Raw genomic sequence first — 23506 nt, forward strand, 5'->3', positions numbered from 1 at the left:
GATGTGCAGAGCTCCACAATGTGGACTTAAATACACAACCTGCATTCAAAACAGGTACAGCAAAGGAGGACGTTAGCTTCAGTATAAATATGTGCACAAATTATTCCCTACTAGACTTCCCCACGGCGATGACGGGTCCTCTCGGGGAAGACCTGCCGCTAGTCTAACGATAAAAACATGATTTTTTCCTAGTGCTGCTAATCATAAAATGGTATACGCCAGTGTTCTCCCCAGGCTCTTTTAGCAGGGTGCTCCACCTGGCTAGTTTTGGTGAGCACCTAGATGTTATCAGCTCACCTCCTATTCTGTAAGCAGAGTTGCACACAGAAGCACCGGCCCTGCATTCTCTCATCCCGCCCCACCCGGCTAATTTTTCCTGCCACCTGGCTGTAAAAAAATTCTGGGGAGAACGCTGTACACATTTCTTCAAACAGACATCAAACAAATGACAGCTCTCATAGGCTGCAACTGAATTGTAGACCGAGAGAGGCATGCAGAGCTTTACAGGAGCTAAATACATGCCTTGAATGCAAATCAGATGCAAATCATGTACTAGTCCTAATCTATAATTTGAATGCAAATTGAAGCACATGGATGCAGCTAACCATAGGTATACTTACATGAGTTTTGTACAGCAGGAGACATTGGCAGCGCTTCCAAACAGAGGCTGCACCCGAATTGACTATCTGCAATAGATGTGCAGAGCTCCACAATTTTTTATGATTAGCGGCACTAGGAAAAAAATCATGTTTTTATTGTTAGGCTAGCGGTGGGGAAGTCTAGTAGGTAATAATTTGTGCACATATTATTTATACTGAAGCTAACATCCTCCTTTGCTGTACCTGTTTTGAATGCAAGTTGTGTATTTTAGTCCACATTGTGGAGCTCTGCACATCTATTGCAGGTAGTCAATTCGGGTGCAGCCTCTGTTTAGAAGCGCTGCCAATGTCTCCTGCTGTACAAAACTCATGTAAGTATACCTATGGTTAGCTGCATCCATGTGCTTCAATTTGCATTCAAATTATAGATTAGGGCTAGTACATGATTTGCATCTGATTTGCGTTTAAGGCATGTATTTAGCCCCTGTGGAGCTCTGCATGCCTCTGTTAGTCTACAATTCAGTTGCAGCCAATGAGCACTGTCATTTGTTTGATGTCTAATTTCAATACTTAATCTTACTTCCTATCCAGATTAAGGTGGAAAGGTTATCTCTCATTGGTGGTGTCCTTTCGATTTCTGGAAAGGGCGCTACTGGTATGTAATGTTATCTTTTCCTGTTTTGATATTTAATTTATTACAGTTAATTTTGTTTTATCACCAGGGAAGTTGAAAATCTCCTCAATTGTGGTGCTGATCCAAACCTAGTCCTCCCTAATGGGATTGCCCCAATACATTTAGCTTCAGGAAAGGAGAGTGAGAGCGCTTTGAGATGTTTGACGCTGATTTTGCAGCACAGTGGCAATCCCAATGTCAGGTATATTTTTTTATTATTATAATTTGTAGATTGCTTCTTCCATTTCTGACTGTAGCCTTTGTGATTTTTGCAAACCACTGGAAATTTGTACAATGCCAAATCAAGCTAATTTTAAATTGAAGTCTTTAATCTATTTTCTTAATAGGCCGAAATATAAGGCATTTCTTGAAGACTGTATTAACCACTTAAAGGGAACCAGAGACGAAGCACCCTCATGTATTTTACCCTATAGATCAGTGTGAACATTAGAGAAAACACCTACCCTGCTTTCTGTTTCATTCTGCACTGCACAGCTTGTTTCTTATCAGCCCTGATAAAATCCTCGACTGAGCATTCAGTCTGGCTTTGCTCAGGAATCAGGAATAGCTGAGTCATTATAACAAATGCAGACTGAGTGCTCAGTCAGGGATTTTATCTGGGCTGATGAGAAACAAGCTGTGCAGTGCAGAATGAAACAGAAAGCATGGTAGGTGTTTTCTCTAATGTTCCCACTAATACATATGGTAAAATACATGAGGGTGCTTCGTCTCTGGTTCTCTTTAAAGACTGCAGTCTTAAAACCCCGACCAGACACTTTTTTTTCCATTCAGACCACTGCAGCTTTCACGGTTTATTGCTCGGTCATACAACTACCTCCTTTTCTTGTCACTAATACAGCTTTCTTTTGGTGCTATTTGATTGTTGCTGTGATTTATAGTTTTTAATATATTCATCAAAAAAGACATGAATTTTGTCAAAGAAATTATTTTTTTTTACTTTCTGTGCTGACATTTTTCAAATAAAGTAAAATTTCTATATAAATTTTTGTCTAAATTTATTGTGCTACATGTCTTTGATCAATAGACACTTATTGGATTTTTTTTTGTGTTTGGGTAAAAGTTATAGCATTTACAAACTAAGGTGCAAAAAGTGAATTTCCCCAGTTTGAAGCATCTCTGACTTTTCTGGGCACCTATCATGTTTCATGAGGTGCTAGAATTCCAGGATTGTATAAATACCCCCCAAATGACCTCATTTTGGAAAGAAGACATCACAAAGTATTCACTAAGAGGCATGGAGAGTTCATAGAAGATTTTTTTTTGTCACAAGTTAGCAGAAAATGACACTTTGTGACAAAAAAACAAAAAAAAAGTTTCCATTTCTGCTAACTTGTGACAAAAAAAATGAAATCTGCCACGGACTCACCATGTCCCTCTCTGAAAACTTTGGGGTGTCTACTTTCCAAAATGGGGTCATTTGTGGGGTGTTTACTGTCCTGGCATTTTGGGGGTGCTAAATTGTAAGCACCGCTGTAAAGCCTAAAGGTGCTCATAGGACTTTGGGCCCCTTGGCGCACCTAGGCTGCAAAAAAGAGTGTCACACGTGGTATCGCCGTACTCAGGAGAAATAGAATAATGTGTTTTGGGGTGTATTTTTACACATACCCATGCTGGGTGAGAGAAATATCTCTGTAAATGACAATTGTTTGATTTTTTTTTTACACACAATTGTCCATTTACAGAGATATTTCTCCCACCCAGCATGGGTATGTGTAAAAATACACCCCAAAACACATTATACTACTCCTCCTGACAGGTGATCAGTGGGTGATTACAGGGGAGAATAGATATATACAGTACACGGGGGGAGGGGTGATTAGGAGCCCCCAGGGGGCAGTTTATGGCCTAATCTAAAATTATAGCGTTGACAGATAGTGACAGGGAGTGATTGATGGGTGATTAGGGGGGTGATTGGGTGCAAGCAGTGGTCTGAGGGGGGGGGCAGGGGGGGGTAGGATCAGTGTGTGTGTGTCATTACTACAATGGCTGCCTCCTCCCCTGGTGGTTTCTCTATCACTGGGACCACCAGGGGAGGAGGCAGCCAGTATAATGCACTTTGTTAGCTTAACAAAGTGTATTATACACTTTACATGCGCCAGATCGGGGTTAACAACCTGCCGGCGCTGCTAATTGGCTGGCGGGTTGACGTCGCAGGTGGGCGGAGCCTAATGCCGGTGGATGCTCGATCCCCGGCTTATCAGTCCCCCAGGTGACGGCATTACGCAGTCCTGGGGGTGCCACTTTGCCGCTGCCTATTGGTAGTGGGCGGTCGGCAAGTGGTTAAAGAGCTCCAGAGCACAACTGCATTTGGGAATTGGCTTTCAATAGAGCAGGTTAAAAATGTATATTCACACATAAAATGTATCATTAGCACTGTCCCCCCCCCCCCCCCAAGAGCCGATGTCTGTCTGACCCCCCCCAGGACCAGGTGCCGATATCTTCTCACCCCAAGCAGAGCAGCCGCCGCCGAGTCACATGTGAGAGAATCACGAGCAGGAGAGAGATGCACGGCGGCGGATGCTCTGCGGTGGCTGCGCTGGAAGTGTGTAGATGTACTCCGCTCCCGCTCTCTCTCCGTGTCAGCTGTTTGGGGTGAGAAGATATCGGCACCTGGTCCTGGGGGGTCGGACAGACATCGGCTCTTGGGGGGGGGGGGGCGGGTTGGGGCTGAGCGGACAGACATCGGCACCTGGTCCTGTTTGTTGTTAAGATTTCGTTATCCACATGCGCCATATCGTTATCCAGACAGGCCTTTTTTTCCTGGCGCCCTTTTTTCATGCATGCCTTTCTGCCATGTAACCACTGTCAGAATTTACACAGCTCTTTCTTTTGTGAGAGTTGAAGTATATTGAAGCTTGTAAAGGCACCTGGAAAACAGGATACTGATAATCTACTAAATTCCTTTAGTAAAATTATGGTCTCAAGGTTATTGCACACTTTTTATTGTGCTCAAAACCACAATGATTCTGACAGTTGTTTTGGGAGCCTCACAGGGTCTCCTTTTTTCAAGGCATGTGACCCTGTGGGGCTCCCAAAACAATTGTCAGAATCGTAGTTTTGAGCACAATAAAAAGCAAGCAATAACCTTGAGACTGGTGTGATGATTCCTTTTCTACATGTTGAAATGTGTTATTGCCTGTATCACACTGTCAGGCTCTCAGAAATTCTTTATCAATACTCTGCTCTGCCTGGAACTGTTTGCATAGTAAAATATCAGTAGTATTTACTGATATTTTACTTTGACCTAACCCCACTCTCACACAGAACTTCCCCTCCACTTCTGCAGATGCCTAACTCTTAACCTTCCCTCTACCGATGCTTAACCCCCCGAAAATGAAACAAGAAATGGTGTGCATGAAAAAGTAGCCGGGTAGTGTGCGAACTGCAAGGGGGGAATGCAAGGGTGGTTCAACTTTGCTTACAGTATAGGAGGAGAGCCAGGTGCTCATCAAAATTAGCCAGGTGGTGGGCGCATGCGCGGCGCTGAAGGGAGCACATGTGATCCTTAACCGCTCCGCTCTTTCGGCAGCCTACTACATTTAAAAATAGCATTAATCCTTGCACCAACGGCTCCACTCTTCTCAGGGAATACCTCTAAGTATGTCCAGAAGAGGAAAAGGGAAGGAAAACCTGAACTTGAAAACTCCAAAAGCAAATACGAGCTCCTCAACCCAGACGCCCAAGCGCGCCAACGGAGTTAAGATGGCCGACGGAGCTACACAAACACTGCAACGCAACATGCCTACTCCAGGTGGGCAGTCACCTTCGACTTCATCTCCTCAACCCAGGCTCGATCAGCCATCTTCGCCTCCTCCAAACCAAGACGAGCTGCTAGCTAACATACAGCGAGTCTTTAGGATTGAACTTCAGGAGGCCGTCAGAGATATCACTACCGAGATCCGAGAACTTGGAGCCCGCGTGGATGACCTCGAAAAACAAGCAGTTTCCATTGCGGAAGCTCTAGAGTTGGACAAACAAGAAATAGACACGCACTCAGAAAAGATAGACTTCATGGAACTGAGGCTTGAAGACATGGAGAACCGCAGCCGACGTGCGAACATAAGAATTAGAGGCCTACCTGAGGCAATCACTGACCTGAAACCCGTGGCCCTCAAACTTTTTAGCGCTCTGCTACCCCAGATGGACCTGGCCTCCTTCCGCATGGTTCGGAGTCACAGAGCCCTAGCGAAACCACGGAATCCGGATCTACCCCGGGATGTCGTTCTGAAGCTTCAGTTTGAGGAGGTCCGGGACCTTATACTGAACGCTGCACGTAACCTAACCGCTCTACCGAACGTTCCGCAGACCGTTCAGCTATATGCCGACCTGGCGGCCACAACAATTCAACGCCGGAGGGCCCTGCGCCCGATCACCCTCTCACTCCAGAAGGCGGACATTCGCTACCGGTGGGGCTTCCCTTTCTACCTGGCCTTCACCTACGGAGGAGAAACTTATACCTGCCGCACACAGGAAGAAGGCCGAAGACACCTAGAGGCCGCGGGGATACAAATGGTGCCCATGCCTGCAGCCCCACTACCGCCGCGTCAGTCTAGACCTACACGGATCTGGTCTGCAAGACGCTCCCGACAAGGGAACGCACAAGACCCATCTGCCTGATTCACATTGAGACCCAAGGCTGGTGATCGATAACTTCCCAACCCCCAAACATGAAGGATGACCACACCTGCACTAGGGACTCTTCTCTGCAAGGACCCTGTAAGTAAAACTCACATCGATGGCCCCATTAACTAAGGCCCTATGATTTTTCACTGGTCTCACTCTCAAACCCCCTTTTTCAATGCACTCTCCACCAAAATAACTGAAACGTACAATGGGTGCTCACTGTACCTATATACGCACGTCAATAACGTCCCTAAGGGTGTCCATTATTACCCACAGGCTTTCTCCACTATAACTTTTTGCCATGAACCTACCCTAGCTACCGGCTGAACAATCCATGCCTCCTAATCAAAACTCCCCCAAGGAAACGAGAGCCCCTCAAAAACCACAAGAACTAGAAATGCTTTATTGGGCCCTATTATAATGCACTAATTATCCCGCAATATCCAGACTGTACGAAGTTCATTGGAAGCACCCTATTTCATCACCCCGGCAACACACTTCCTTGCAGCCCTCCTATCCACTTCAAGTCTTCAGCCAACAAAAGCTGCCAACTGCTTAATATTCATAACTTTTCTAATCCTTAGCTTGAGAGAGTCTGAATAAGCCTAGATAACTATGCTCCCTGGTCTAACATGAATGTTGGAATATACGCTAGTCTGTATTTATCGTATTTCACCCTTCTTCTGTGAACCCTAGCCTTTACTCTACCCTTCACCTTACCTCCTATTGTTATACAAATACCTTAACCTCTGCTCGTCCACTAGATGGAGCTGCTGACCTATAAATAGTTATTATAACTTGAACATATCTAAACTGTTTTTCAACGTTTTGTGGTAGGCTGCCGAAGTTAAACAATGCTGCCTCCAACTTAATGGTCAGGGTTGTCAGATTGTTATTATTACTGACAACTCACACCATTGCCCTGAGGACCTGCTCCTCTATTCTCATCAGAGATATATTATTATTCACTGTTAGACCATGTTGGTCTGTTTACTTTTTGTTGTTACTACTGGCACAGATTTATCTTCAATCATTAAAAGTTCGCGTATGGGATGTGGAAGGGAAGGAGGCACAGTGACTTAGCTCAAAACATACCTCACAAATGGCTACTTTAAATGTCATCTCCCACAATGCAAAGGGACTTAATTCTCCCTACAAGCGCCGTAGGGCATTTATAGACTATCAAAAATGCCAACCAGATATCATATGTGTCCAAGAAACACATTTCACCAAAACATCTGCCCCAAGATATTTCCATAGACAATACCAGAGACACTTTGCCTCCTCCTCCAACACAAAACAGAGGTGTCCTCACCTTACTGAAAAATTCTCTGCCTTTCGATGTTGATAAATGTATAACAGATGATGATGGGTGCTACATTATCCTTATTGGGAATATCCAGTCGCTCCAATACTGTATAATTAATGTTTATTCACCCCCTGAGTCTCCTATGCAAGCAGTGAAGGAGATACTGGATAAAATACACGATCTACCCCCTTGCCCAATTATATGGGCGGGAGACTTTAATATCGCCCCCAATCCAACAATGGATAGATCCCATCCCACCAACACTGCCAGGCAAAGACAGCTATCCAACTCCTTATATGCAGCATTAGCTTCTATCCAACTGGTCGACACCTGGAGAGAATATAATGCTTCAAATCGAGGCTATACTTTTTATTCCTCGGCCCACCACACCTATTCGAGAATTGACATGATATATATCTCAGCTTCTTTAATCCCTAACCTAGTCTTCTCACGACATGTCATTAGCTCACGGTCTGACCACGACATAGTCTGGACAGCATGCAGCTCCCTAATAACCCCACTAGCTCGCCCGCCCTGGAGACTTAACGAAAGCCTCTTAGTTGACAACGAAACCATATTAGATCTTGAGGAAAAATTGCACGAGTACTTCCGTCTACATGACATTGAAAATGTCAGGCCAGATACCCTCTGGCTAGCCCATAAACCTGTCATCAGAGGGCACCTGATCAGAATAGCTTCCCAGAGAAAAAGAGCTAAAACCGACACACAACTAAACCTGGAACATAAACTATCTCAGCTCCAACGTGCTCACGCAAGTTTCCCCTCCAGATATCTCCAAAAGCAAATTGCCGATACGCAAACCCAAATAGAGATTCTTCTCTCAGCCCGCACAGAGAAAGCTATCAGGTGGACTAGGTCCAAACAATACGTACAATATAACAAACCTAATACCTGGCTGGCCAGAAAGTTGCGCCACACTCAATCAACAAAATCTTAAAAATACGCACTAAGTCAGGTAATGTAACCTCGGACCCACTTAAAATACATTCCGAATTTGCATATTACTACAAAAAACTGTACTCAGCTAAACCCCCTGGTAGGGAGGACCCATCAACCCCTCCCTTTCTCCAACATTTATGAACTACTTACCTACTTCCAGAAAAATCACAAGCTCTCAATGTCCCTGTCACAGACCTAGAAATCATGCTTGCTATTAAAAAAACTCAAAACAGGCAAAGCCCCCGGCCCCGATGGCTTCTCAGCCCCATATTACAAAAAATTCAAAAAAGTTTTAACCCCATACCTTAAACGCTTATACAATTCTATTCTGGATGGAAAAATCCCCCCACCTGAATTTCTACAATCCGTTATAGCTGTTATTCCTAAACCACAGAGAGACCCACTTGATATAAAAAACTATAGACCAATCTCCTTGCTTAACCTCAACTATAAAGTATTAACCTCAATATTAGTGGCAAGATTAAATAAAGTCTTAAACCCCCTAATACATAGAGACCAGGTGAGTTTCATCCCCTCACGTCAGGCCCCCGACAATGTAAGAAAAGTAGTTAATCTCCTACATATAGCTAACTCTCGTAAATTACCATTCGCCTTACTCTCCCTCGACATGGAAAAGGCATTCGATACCATAGATTGGCCTTTCATGCTTGTAGCCCTACAAAGAGCAGGGATAAATGGCCCTTTCCTCCAAGCAGTTCAATGCCTCTATTCAAATCCCTCAGCCCAATTAATATTGCCCTCCAGCACTCCCATCACCATCCCCATCCAACGTGGCACTAGGCAGGGATGCCCCCTATCCCCAGCAATCTTCGCCCTAGTTATCGAACCCCTCGCCAGCAAAATCAAATCCTCTATCGACATACAAGGACTCAAAGTAGGCAATACCGAATACAAGGCCAACTTATTTGCCGACGACCTCCTGCTTACATTGTCCTCTCCCCATACATCTGTCCCCAATTTACTTAAAATAGCTAAACAATTTGGAAGTATATCCGGTCTATGCCTGAACATTAATAAATCAGAGATCCTACTAACCAACCTCACTACACATAATGCTATGTCCCTAGCCACCAGGTTGGGGTTACAGCTTCGAACAAACTATTTAACCTACTTGGGTATCAAACTGTCCGCTGACCCTAAAAATCTCTTTGCCCTCAATTACAAACCAATGCTTACCGAGCTGCAACGGGAACTTTCTAGATGTAATACCCCCTCTGTATCCTGGACAGGCCGGATACAAGCGGTCCGTATGAATCTTCTGCCACGCTTACTTTATTTATTTAGAACGCTCCCAATTCAGGTCACCAAGCTATCACTCAAAAACCTACAGACAATTATTTTCAAATTTATTTCTAACAATAAAAAAAGTAGAATAAATCAGAAAACAATGTATATGAATAGATCTAGGGGGGGGGGGGGGGGGGGGGGGGAATGGGAGTTCCAGATCTCTGTAATTATTATAGAGCGGCTCAAATTGCCCAGATGGCCCAAACCGATTCACAACACTATCGCCCTCTTTGGGCAGACATTGAAGATGCCTTATTACACCCAGTATCCTTTTCTTCACTCCAATGGTCGATGAACACTCCACCAGCGAAATACCTAACTAAATCACCTTTGTCTGCCCACTCATTGCAAATATAGAACCGTATTAAACTAACCAAAAACCTACAATCCCCCTTCCCGAAGCAATTCCCACTATTTAATAACCTATCCTTTCCACCGGGTCTTGAGCCCCGAGCCTTTCAGTAGTGGATTTCACAGGGTATTACTACCATAGAGAAACTTCTATTAAATGACAAGATACCCTCCTGGCAACAATTCTGTTCAGCCATCTCTTTCCCGCCCTCGGAACATTTCAGAGCTAGACAACTTTTCCACCTCCTGAAGTATTTTACAATTGAGCCTAATACCACGCTCACCCGCACCTCATATGAAGCTTGGTGTTCTCTTCGACCATTGGAAGGGGGACTGATCTCATACACTTACTCAGCAATCTCACAACCCCCTGACTTCCTTAAACTAAAATCAATGAGAGATTGGGAGACAGACCTAGGACTGACACTTCCAGACAAAAACTGGACAAAATGCTGCCTCACATTAACCAAAGGTAGCAACTATTACTCACATATTGAGACAAACTACAAAATCTTCCACTGTACCTATTTAACACCCCAAAAACTTCACAGGTTCTCACACTCCACATCATCATTGTGCTTCAGAGGTTGTGGCCAAACCGGTGACATGGCGCACATTTGGTGGTTCTGTCCAGTAGCACAGAAATTTTGGAAGGACATCGTATCCGCTATAAGTACTGCTCTAGAGGTTCCCCTATCTCCAGACCCTTTCCAACTTCTACTTGGTAATAAACCACAAAAATGGAAATACCCCAAGCACCGACTAGCCCAACATATTGCCAAAGCAGCTAGACTACATATTGCAAGGCAATGGCAAAAGCCATCCCTTTCCATAGAATTAGCGGACCTCATAATAAAGGATATTCTGTTATCCAAAAGAATGATTGCGATACTTAACGATTCAACATTATCCTTCACTAGGACTTGGCAACCTTGGCTATCTGCTGCAGCCTCAGTAGGTCTAAGATCCTGTGCCTTGTCCTTCTAGTCCTGTACCATGTGAACTTACTCATTTGTTTTACCTGCTACCTTAACTCTGTGCCATGTTATTACTTGTTATGGTTATAAACGTTCTGTCTACCTTTTATATGCAATATATGAATATGCCCTTTGCAAAGGGCTATGCCAAATGCACCTATGTTTCTAACTGTAAATCTTAATAAAACGTTTGAAACTAAAATTAGCCAGGTGAAGCACCCATCTTAAAGTAAACCTTAAGCCGTCAAAAAAAAGTTTTACTCACCTGAGGCTTCCCTCAGCCCCCTGCAGCTGATCAGGGCCCTTGCCGTGTCCCTCCGATCCTCCTGTCCCCGCTGTTGGCTACTTCCGGTTTCGCTGTCACCGGCCGTCAGGCTGGGAACGAGAGTGATTCTTTGTGTTCCCAGCCACAATATCTCCCCCTATGCTGCTATTGTGGCCTTCCTTGCCTGACGGCCAGTGATGGCGAAACCGGAAGTAGCCGCCGGCGGGGACAGGAGGATCGGAGCGAGGCTGCGAGGGCACCGATCAGCTGAAGGGGGCTGAGGGAAGCCCAAGGTGAGTAAAACTCATTTTTTTTTTTTTGTCGGCTTAAGTGTCACTTTTAAGAGCCTGAGGAGGACACTGCATATGGATGTTACAGTTTCATTTCATAATGGGGTGATTATTGCACTTAAAGTAGTTAAACTATGGAAGAGTTTGGTCAGCATGGTGGTGGCGTATGGGCAGCATGGTGGCACAGTAGTTAGCACTCTTGTCTTGCAGCGCTGGGTCCCCCGGTTCAAATCCTAGCCAGGGCACTTTCAGCACAGAGTTTGTATGCTCTCACCATGTCTGTGTGGGTTTCCTCCCACATCCCAAAACAGTTAAATGGCTTCCCCCAAATTGGTCCTAGACTACGATACATACACTCCATGTATGACTATGGTAGTAATTAGATTGTGAGCTCCTTTAATGCCGGGAATACACGGGTCGACCGGCGGCTTGATTAGTTGCTGGATTGACCCCAGCCGCGTCCCCGCTCGTCCGCGCGGATCAATTACCGCTCGCCCCCACCGGCGCTTCCTTATCAGCGCTCGATTCCCTGCCATTGTCTGCATGCGGGAATCGGGCGGGAATCGAGAGGCTTGATCGGGCCAGCTGAATATTATCAGCTGGCCGGATCAGCTGGTTGATACACGGTACAGAAACGTACCGTGCATCCCCAGCATAAGGGACAGTAAGCAACAAGGCAATTCACTCTGTACAGCCCTGCAAAAGCTGTCACCGCTATATAAATACTAAATAATAATAATATGGGGGTTGAGACAGAAAGCAGTCAGCAGCCTCCATCCCCAGCAAGTCAGGTAATCTAAATTAGAGGACACATGGGGGGCAGATCAGCTAATCTAAATTGCAGGTCACTACAGTTATTGTTTAACAGGTCCCCTAGCTTGAAAGCTCCCTGCACTCTCACAAGCTGTCTGCAGACTCTGCACAACAGATAAAAAGTGCTCCTGCTGGTTAGAGGACAATAGCAGAGATCTCATACCAGTGGAACCCTGATCCTTTCACTTTATCTGCTGTTCTCAACTTCTCCCTACTGTATCAGAAAAGCTTGTGTGTTGAAGTCAAGTAGCCAGTAAACAGAACTCTGTGCCCTGCACTGCCTGATCACATGTGAGACAGCCTCGGAGCTGCCTGGAAAGGATGGGACTGGCTGCCGCCATTCATGCAGCCAGCCCAGGTCAGAGGAAACGCACTGTCCGGATTTGCTGGGGAGTGAGAGCCTGCCTGCAGCCCCAGGCTTTCTCCCCAGCCTTTCTCCCCAGCCTCAAGTCACACAGTACTGGCCTGTTTGCAAGTGTATCTGGCCGCCTGCTGTTATGCTGGATCGTGCTGCCCAAATCCTGCCCCTTACAACCCACCCAGCCAATCACAGTTCCAGCAGGAAGGTGAGGTCACGCAGGCAGAGGAGCGCTCCTGCACTGTACAGCAAAGGCTTTTGCTGATTGATACGTTAAGGAGCGCTCCTGCCTGCAGTTTACAACACTGGCATTTGCTAGCCAACAGGCGGGCGGGATTTCAAAACACCCAGGCAGCCCGCCCACCTAATTTAGCCTGGGGAGAACACACACACACACTCACACACTCACACACACACACACTCTTTATTATAACACGATCAATGCTAATTCAATAATTTTATGATAAAACTATTTGAAAAGCATTAAAAACCCTGATAAAAACTTTGCCATGACACGGTAACCTATTATAATTATACTGCCCAACTACAATGTACTGTCAACATTTCTGCCCCAAAATCCCCCCAACTCCCCCGCCCCCCATTAGTGGTAATCGCAGCTTTTTTGTTACTAAGAATGGTGCCCCCCTTCTTTTCAGGGTGTTTCAATCGCCCTTGTAAGGTTAGTTCTGATGCATGATGTTGCCCTAGGAGAGCAGCTTTAGGATAAGTGCACCTAATTGTTTGATAGGGAGTTGCTACTGCCAAGGCTTTCTGAAAACCTGTGGGCGTGGTTTATTGGGAATTAGAGTATTAAAACAAAAAGTATTTGGCTTGAGGAATGCCCTATAAACAATAGGAAAGGAACACAATTATGCAATGAGTAAAAGTTCACCTCGGATCCACTTTAAGGAGATGATACTATATTCTGTTTCTTTTTGGTTTTAAAACAAGTATCATCATTTCTACTTTATTGGTTTTTAGCAGGCTGTGAGGTAGAGTGCATCTATCTGTATAACTTTTGATTATTGCAGTACCTGAAACCTTACCAGAGACAACAGCCCCCATGCCACTGGACACCTTCCCAGCCAGACCAATCATTTTACAAGCCGCTATATTAAAAAGGACAATTGTGACTGCACCACTAGGCCCAATTCAAGGAACGTTACTGCTTTCACCAACCACAACTGAAATTTTCAATGCCTGACACCAAACTCTTCCTGCGTATCAAGCGAACACTTCTTCCCATTAACCCCTGTGATGTTGAGAGGCGATCACAGCAAGAACTGCACACAGCTTTATTAAAAAGTGTGTTTTAGTAAAGTGAACTAAAACTGCTTCTCTTCAGCATAAATTGAAATTGAAACAGCCAGCTTACCTCAGCTTATGAGAGTCCTTAGGCTTTTAAAAGTCCAGACCCCACCCCTTCACCTGGTTCCCCCCCCCTTTCTGCGCTCCCCCTACAGATATTAGATTAGTGGAAGCAGGCGGGGAATGACTCACCTGACTTTCGCGTTCCAGATGCCTGCCGGAGCATGCGTGCCACGGGTCTTCTCCGCTTCAATGCCACCCGATGTACTTCCTGATTAGCATATCACTGCTTACCACTGCTTACCTATACTGGGGGCAACTATACAAGCTACCTATACTGGGGGAACTTTACTACCTATACTGGGGTCAATTATACTAGCTACCTATACTGGGGACAACTGTACTACCTATACTGGGGAAAATATACTAGCTACCTATACTGGTACAGCTATACTTGTGGAATCAATGTACCTTTGCTGCCATATATGCCCCTAACCAAAACCAAGGATCTTGGCTTCTTTCGATGTTTGGCAAGGTACCTCTACCCAAAGGGGGACCCACATCCCACAGATACACAGATGTATGGAAAAGATAAGTCCCTTAGATTCAAGTTAACCGAGATGGAGGCCTTCAGAAACCTATACCTAGACCTATACAGTTTAAGAGATAAACATCATGCATCCATGGTACTAGTATCCCGCAGATATCAGAGGAAATGGGGGAATATTGGAGGGGGAAGTTAGGAGGCGGATATCTCTTCTGAAAAATGGGGAAAAGCCCTGGTTCAGATGGGTTCACGGAAGCGTTTTATAAGTCCCTGGCACTTGAGCTTTCCCCTCATCATTCAGCCTCTTTTTAATACACTCTCCAATGAAACCCTCCTACCCCCTCAGGCACCCAAGCCCATATAGTTGTGATCTTTAATCTGGGAAAAGACCAACAAACTTGTGGCAACTATTGTGTGATATCATTCATCAACTTGGACATTAAACTCCTTTTCTAAGTTCATAGCAGAGTCTTAGAGAAGCCATGCTTCTGTTTATAAACAATGATCAGGTAGGATTTACACCCATGAGAGAGGTGAGGGATAAAATCCTCAAGACAATCTCCCTCATACATAGGGCACAGAGTAAATAAATGCTGATGTGTCATTTGATGCAGAGAAGGTGTTCAATAGGATCCATTTAGTATTTTGTGTAGAAATGCCCTTAATAATTGGTATTGGTCCAATTGGACTCAGTGCCAGTTGGATCCTGTTGGACACTTTCCATATACACCACGTTATGAGACTGGGTACCCCGTCTTCCCTTCTATATATTCTGTGCATGGAGTGCTTTACGGTTGCTTTGGGGAACAAGCCTGACATCCAGGGACTAGCGGTGGGGAAAAATCATCAGAAGATCACACTATGGACTTGATTCACTAAACCGTGATAACTCCTATCACGGCCACACTAGCGTTTTGCGCGTGTTATAACGCACGTAACGGTCTACATACACCAATGCGAATTTTCATTTGCAAATGCAAATTTTTGTGCGCGTTTGCACAAAACAATGGCAAATCGAATCGAATCCCGATCGGACATGTCTGATTTAATCGGATCGTAAATACAATCGTAATCGAAACGCACAAAGAATCGTATCGTGTAGATGGGGCTTTAAAGAGACTCTGTAACAGAAGAAAGAGCCCCTGGTGGCTACTTGCCGCGGGAGGGGGAAGCCTGGATCCTATCAAGGCTACCTCCATCCTCCTCCGTCCCATGGTGTTCTCACTGGGCCCCTCAGAAGCCACAGCCGACAATTTGTCAAGCTGTGGCGCAGGCGTGCATGCAACATTTACCTTCCCTGGTGCCAGCACAGGTGCAGTAGCGGCTCCCTGCTGGGCTAAGGCAGAAAAAGCTGATCCCATTCATGTCCTCTCTACTGTGCAGGCAACTTGCCCCTGCGCAGTAGAGTGGACTCAACTGGGATTGGCTATTTCCGCCTGATCGAGAGCTGCGCTGGAGCTGGGAAGGTAAATATGTACATGTCCGCTGTTTTGGAGGGGCCCAGCGAGACCGCCGTGTGATGGAAGCCTCGATCGGATCCAGAAGCTTCCATCTCCCGAAGTAAGTACCCCCAGGGACACTTTTTTTTGTTTTTGTTTTTGTTTTTTTCTTTCTGTTACAGGTTTTTTTTAAGCACTTTAAAACAAAGAATGCTCCATTCATTGACCAGGACTTACTCTTTATCAGAATCGTTAAATGAATGGTATTCTAACCTAGGAAGGACATTTGAAATGGAAATAAGGGAGAAATGTTTTGTCGTCTCCCATAAAATGTTTCCTTCCATTTCCACACAAGACCACACAAAAGTATCCCTCAAATACTGAATACATGTTGATGTGGGGTGGAGGAGGGTAGTTTTCTCCACATATGGTGGAACTATGTAGAAATTAGGCCATTGTGGGAAAAAATCTTAAAGATACGTTCACATCTATATGTTATCCCACTAGAATGTTCATCTGAAGGAGCCCTATTATCATCATTCCTGGTTCCATTTCCAAAATTAAAAAGTCCATTTTATGATATAGCCTGATAGGGGCCTAGTCCAACAAGCATACATATATATATATATATGAGAATGGATGAACTTGCCTTATCCACTCAAAACACACTAGATAGAAGTGTCCAAAGATTAGCAGTATAGGCTGCAGAGGCGTATCTAGGGAGAACAGCGCCTATGGCAAGCACTAAAATTGCGCCCCCCCCCCCCCATTTCCAACAACATAGGACTTAATTCAATGATAACACCACATAAAACACACGAGAATCTTCAGGGGTTTTTTTTGTTTCTCATTTCAGTGCCGCTATCCCGCGGCTAAACGGGGGTCCCTTACCCCCCAAACCCACCCCTGCAAAATCTATTTTGCTGCTGTTGAGGCAGGGCTAACGGCTGCAGCCCTGCCTCTCAGCACCTTCTATCAGCGGCGCATCGCCGCCTCTCCCCCGCCCCTCTCAGCGAAGGAAGACTGAGAGGGGCGGGGGAAAGGCGGAGATACGCACTGACAGACGCGCGTGAAACAGGGCTGCAACGGTTAGCCCTGCCTCTATGCGGAAGAGATCCCCGCTGCACGGAGGGGATTTGGGAGGTAAGGGACCCCTGTTTAGCCGCGGGATAGCGGCGGTTTAGCAGGGGCACACATGCCCCTGCTGAATATAAGCACCGAAGCGAGATTTATTCTTGCTTCAGTGTCTCTTTAAATTAACTTTAGTCAACGGACAGTGGTGAGGGAACACTTATTATATTATTACCTTATGTGTAACTTATGTTTTGCAGCAGCCAGTTCTGGTGATCTCTCTCTGCTGCTGCCAGTGCTGCCCTCCTAGCTGCTTCATACACAGACAGTCAACTCACTCTGTCTATGCAATGTAAGCGTCACCTGACCTCTAGCTACAGTGCTACACACACACACACACACACACACACACACACACACACACACGCTGTTTCCGCTCCCAGCCCCAGGCCAGTCCCACCCCCATCAGCCCCAGCGGCACGGCCACGGAAACAGCCAATCAGGAGGGGGGAATCACTGGGGGTGAGAGGCTCAGCTCAGCCGGGCAAGAAGTGGCGCCAGCCGGTGGCCGCCGTTACTATGGCGAGCACACGCTGGGCAGCGCAGTGGAGAGGACTGTTTGGGGCACTCAGGATCGCCAGCCGCCGGGGATGCGAGGCAGCAAGTGGGGGCAGAGCCGAATCGCCGACGTTACCATGGCGACCACACAGACGCCGGAGCAGAGCGAGGAGAGCAGCGGGGAGGACTGTCACTGGCTGCGCTAGGACGCTCAGAAGCAAGCCGCTCAGGAGGAGGAGCCGCCGCCCGCCGATGGTGACGAGGACAGCTGACTGAGCACGCGGAGGTGGAGGGAGTCGCCTAGCCGACGTTGCTATGGCGACCTGCCCGCTGCGACCACAAACACTGGCGGCAGCGGGGGGGGGGGGGGGGGGGAGAAACACCTAGAACAGAGAGAGGTCAGCCGGTCAGGTGAATCAATGGGCAAGCTGTGGGCGCCGGCAGCCGCACACACGCAGACAGTGCCGGCGCCGCTCTCCTGCGATTAATTGCTTACTGGGGATAATCCCCCCCCAGGTGAGTGACAAAGGGCGCCCATAGCAGCTGCCCCATGTGCATCCCTGTAGATCTGCCCTGATAGGCTGAGTTCACAGAATCTTAAAAACTCTGACATGCTTCAAAATTCCCTTGAACAGCAGGAAGATGTGGTACATCTGAGAGTGGTTAACCTCTTGCACCTTCAAACCTACACACTTGTGATCTCTTTTCTTTATAATTGTCAATTTGATTCCAATGGAAAATCTGTGCACATGAAGTATAAAGCTCACAAAATGTCTGTTTTTCTCTAATTTTTCTTGTAACCTTCTTCTTTCTATTGCAGGTCTATAGAAGAGCTTACTCCACTACATGTAGCCTCATCCTGGGGTTGCTGCAAAGCTCTTATCTTTTTACTCCAAAAAGGCGGTGACCCAAATATTCAAGATCAGGTTAGCTTTTACAACTTTGCAGCATAACTGTTATGCAAAGTAAAGGCGATTTTCATTGGATGTTAAAATCTTAGCTAAAATCTGTCTGAGCGAACAGGTTGAAAATCAAGTAATACTTTCATTTATACATCCAGACCAAAGTGAATTTATACTTGGGGGGGGGGGGGGGGGGCACAGCTAGTGTATAAGAACGCTGATTAAATGAAAACCTGCAGAGTTGAAGTCAATGGATCATACTCAAAATGGGTGACTGTAAGCAGTGGGGTCCCACAGGAGTCTGTACTGGGTCAAGTGCTCTTCAATTTATTAATGACCTAGTAGATGTAGATGCAGTAGTAAGCAATGTTGCTATTTTTGCAGATGACACAAAATTGTGCAGAATCATCAACTCACAGGAAGATAGGGACATACTGCAACAGGATCTGGATAGGATGGCTATATGGGCACATAAATGGCAGATGAAATTCAATGTTGAAACATGTAAAGTCATGCATTTTGGTTGTACCAATGGTCTAGCACCATACAAAATAAATGGAATACAGTTGGGGACATCAAACTTGGAGAAGGACTTAGGAGTACTCATCGACAACAAATTTAATTAATCGTACTCAATGCCAAGCCACTGCAGCTAAAGCTAACAAAATTTTGGGATGCATTAAAAGGGAAATAAAAACTCGAGATGCTAGCATAATATTGCCCCTGTTTAACTCTCTAGTAAGGCCACATCTGGAATATGGAATTCAGTTCTGGGCACCACATTACAGGAAAGATATTGCAGTTTTAGAGTAGGTGCAGAGACGAGCAACAAAATTGACATGTGGGATGGAAGGTCTCATTTACCAAGAAAGGTTAGATAAACTGGGTTTATTTAGTCTAAAGAAAAGATGCCTTAGAGGGGATCTAATTAACATGTATAAATACGTCAGAGGGCAATATAAAAGCTTGGCGGATGAGCTTTTTGTCCCTAGGCCTTCTTAAAGGACTAGAGGACATGATCTGCACATGGCGGAAAAACGTTTTAGCCATTTATTTAGGAAAGGGCTCTTTACAATTCCATGGCTACAATTACTAGGTAATGCCCAATGATGTTGATCCAGGGATTTTATCTGATTGCCATCTGGAGTCGAGAAGGAATTTTTCCCTTTTGGGGCTAATTGGACCGTGCCTTGTAAGGATTTTTCGCTTTCCTCTGGATCAACAGGGATATATGAGGGAGTAGGCTGGTGTTGTACTTTGTTCTCTGGTTGAACTCGATGGATGTATGTCTTTTTTCAACCCAAGTAACTATGTAACGATCATTTGAATGTTGATAATAGAATCTGTGTCTTTAGACCAACCTTATAACAGATGGTATGGTGTGTGTGTGTATGTATGTGTGTATATTTATTGAACACACCATGTGAACATTCATAGTGCAGGTGGAAAAGGTATGTGAACCCTTGGATTTAATAACTGTTTGAACCTCCTTTGGCAGCAACAACTTAAACCAAACGTTTCCTGTAGTTGCAGATCAGACGTGCACAACAGTATTTTTGACTCTTCCTCTTTACAGAACTGTTTCAGTTCAGCAATATTCTTGGGATGTCTAGTGGCAATCACTTTATTGAGGTCATGCCATTGCATCTCAATCGGGTTGAGTTCAGAACTCTGACTGGGCCACTTCAGAAGGCATACTGTTTTCTTCTGTTTAAGCCATTCTGTTGTTGATTTACTACTGTGCTTTGTGGTGTTGTCCTGTTGCTACACTCATCTTCTGCTGAGCTTCAGCTGGTTGACAGATTGCCTTAAAGAGACTCTGAAGCGAACAAAATATGCTATTTTTACCTTGTATTTCGGTTCAGAAGTCTCAGTAGAGGTAAACCGCCGCATCCCCGTGGCAAAACGAGGGGTTTAGACCCCCAAATCCCAGGGCAAATATCCACGACCATCTTGGTCGGGGATTGTGCTGCCCTGAGAGGCAGAGCTTTGAGCTGTAGCTCTGCCTCTCCTGACGTCAATCGTCGTGCGGATCTCCACCTCTCTCCTATGAAGGTTGACTGAGAGGGGCGGCGAGATGCAGAGCTTTCTGCTGTAGCTCTGCCTCTACTGATGTCAATCGTTGCGGATCGCCGCTGTTTGTGAGAATTCCCAATCCTGATTGGTGTTGATTTAGGATAGAGCTGTTGTGGTGCCAAGCTCTGGCTTTGGACAACAAGGACATCAGTTTTGTCCGCATTCAGTTTTAACCAGTTGTCATTCATCCATGCCTGTAGCTCGGCTAAGCAAGAATTTATTTTTGGAGCGGGGTCTGTTCCACCAGGTTTAAAGGACAGGTATAGCTGTGTATCATCGGCATAGCAGTGGTACGTCAGGCCATGTTGTTGGATAATTGTACCAAGTGGCAACATGTAGATTGTAAACAGCAGAGGGAATAGGGTTGATCCTTGTGGCCCTCCAAATTTTAGAGGTACAGGGTTGGACATGACAGGTCCTAGGGATACTCTCCGTGTTTTGTCAGTCAAGAACGATCTAATCCACTGGAGGACTGAGCCATTGATGCCACAGACCTCATATAGTCTGTTGAGCAAAATTCCATGGTCAACTATATCAAAAGTTGCTGAGAGATTCAACAGGACTAATCTAAAGATGGAGCATTCCCCTCTGTCCCTTGCCATGAGCAGATGTTGCAGACTTGGATGAGGGCTGTTTCACAGCTGTGGTGTTTCTTAAAGCCAGATTGTAGAGCAGGGGTAGGGAGCCTATGGCTTGGGAGCCAGATGTGGCTCTTTTGATGGCTACATCTGGCTCACAGACAAATCAGTAGGGATTGATTCACTAAGCTGCACTGCTCAAGCAGTAGACACAGTACTGCTGTAGCATGCACTTCTAACTTACTACGCTCCCCCCAAAACGAACAGCTGCTTCAACTGTCCCACTCTGGACCCTGTCAGGTCCAGTGACTTTGTAGGACGAGACTTTGATTGGCCCAATAGGCTGCCTGTCACTTGACAGGCAGCCTATTGGGCCAAAGTGCGGGGATCTCGTCCTACAAAGTGAAAGTCAGCTAGCTAATTGTACAAGTTGTTACTCTGTATTTCTCCTGTCTGGCTCTTGGGGAAATTGCTGATGTTGCTGAAACCTAAGAGAAGCTGAAGCCGTGTCTGACACTTCCGCTGCCCGTAGGATCAACTGTGTACACATCACCATGGCAACAGGGACATGAGCCCTCTGCTGCGCATGCGCACTGTCGCAGTTTGAAACATACTGTATGGCACTCACAGAATTACATTTTAAAATATGTGGCGTTTATGGCTCTCTCAGCCAAAAAGGTTTCTCGTCCCTGTTGTAGAGATTCCAGTATGTTGAAGAATACATCAGATCTTCACAACTGGAGTGAGAGGTATATGGTGACTACCATATTTATTTCCTTTTAAGCAATACCAGTTGCCTGGCAGCCCTGCTGATCTATTTACCTGCAGTGGTGTCTAAACCACACCAAAAACAAGCATGCAGCTATTGTCAGATCTGACCATAATGTCAAACGCCTGATCTGCTGCATGCCTGTTCAGGGTCTATGGCTAAAAGTATTAGAGGCAGAGGATCAGCAGGACAGCCATGCAACTGGTATTGCTTATAAGGAAATAAATATGGCAGCCGCCATATCTCTCTTGCTTCAGTTGTCCTTTAAAAGACCTGGATCGCTGTACCTCTAGAATTGAAAACGCCTATCAGCTTGAGAGACAGGGCCATATGCAATTCACTTTTTCACCTGAATTTTCTCCTAGGTGATATTTTCACAACTTGTCATTAAAATTTATTTTAAACCACCAGCAAGCAAGAAAATACTCAAAATAAAGATGATAGTACTTTTTCACCAACTTTTGGGTACTTTTTGAATTGTAAAATTCAGAAAATTTAGTTTAGAGAAGAGGAAAATTATCTCCTAGGAGATAACTCAGATGAAAAAAATAATTGCATATGGGCCACAGAGAGATTTCTCACATTGGCCACCGTGCATCAGATATTGAAACAGCTCTGGATCAGATTAACACCAGACTAGACACGCACCAGGAAGTCATTATATCACAAGCCAATCAACAAGATGTTCTCTTCCACCTCCACGTTATCAAAAATCGTAATAGACGCAACAACCTAATCTAATACGGGGTGTTCCCAAAACTGTAGAGGTGATAGATGTTGAAACCGCAGCTCAAAAGATCTTCCAGCGACTCTTAAACAAAGAATTAGACAGGGCTCATAGTGTTAGGCCCTAAGAATCCAGACCCTTCCAGACTACGTGACATTGTGCGGGTACACTTTTTTTTAAAGTCAAAGAAGACATCATGGCTGCTGCTAGAACACAGGACACTATCCTGTTCAATGAGGCTAACATACGACTTCTCTCTGACTTATCCAGGCAGACACTCCGTTTCCGCCATGCACTGAAACCCGTTCTTGTTGCTTTGAAAGAACGTGACATTAAATATAGATGGGATTTCCCTTTTCAACTTATTGTCATACAGAACGGAAAATCCACTATCTTTATAAAGCTTGGAGATCTTCCTAACTTTCTTGGCGCATTGGGCCTTCCTCATATCGCTTTGCCTGACTGACTCTCTAATCCCACCCTCCCAGGTTTACCCCCTAGGAGAGAGCAATAGCAACCTGTAAAGTCTCACGAGCAGAAAAAGAAAAACAAAGCCTCACAAGCCTCATGAGCCCTCAATTTTTTTCCATTAAAGGATACCCGAAGTGCATGTGACATGAGATAGACATGGGTATGTACAGTGCCTAGCACACAAATAACTATGCTGTGCTCTTTTTTTTTTTTTTTTTTTCTCTGCCTGAAAGCGTTAAATATCAGGTATGTAAGTGGTTGACTCAGACAGGAAGTGACTACAGTGTGACCCTCACTGATAAGAAATTCCAACTATAAAACACTTTCCTATAAGAAAATGGCTTCTGATAGCAAGAAAGAGATAAAAAGGGGAATTTCTTATCAGTGAGGGTCACACTGTAGTCACTTCCTGTCTGAGTCAGGACTGAGTCAGCCACTTACATACCTGATATTTAACTCTTTCAGGCAGAGAAAGGAAAAAAGGAACACAGCATAGTTATTTATGTGCTAGGC

The 23506-nt window shown here is 45.3% G+C and overlaps 1 protein-coding gene across 6 annotated transcripts in view; it reads left to right on the forward strand.

Annotated features, from left to right (window-relative positions):
- Window positions 1–23506, forward strand: part of ANKLE1 (ankyrin repeat and LEM domain containing 1) — a 204319-nt gene that overhangs the window by 33472 nt on the left and 147341 nt on the right. For 5 of the 6 annotated variants that reach the window (XR_011020485.1, XM_068233769.1, XM_068233770.1 and 2 more), the window contains exons 2-3: window positions 1322–1474; window positions 18291–18396. Coding sequence is in view for 5 of the 6 variants with exons in the window: in XM_068233769.1 (XP_068089870.1) it covers window positions 1322–1474; window positions 18291–18396 (259 nt within the window). In the remaining variant the exon portion in view is untranslated. Of the gene's footprint in view, window positions 1–1321; window positions 1475–18290; window positions 18397–23506 lie in introns of those variants that run through there. The other variant, XM_068233771.1, reaches the window with a different exon arrangement.

The sequence above is a fragment of the Hyperolius riggenbachi genome, chromosome 1, assembly GCF_040937935.1.
Source record: "Hyperolius riggenbachi isolate aHypRig1 chromosome 1, aHypRig1.pri, whole genome shotgun sequence".
Lineage (NCBI taxonomy): Eukaryota > Metazoa > Chordata > Amphibia > Anura > Hyperoliidae > Hyperolius > Hyperolius riggenbachi.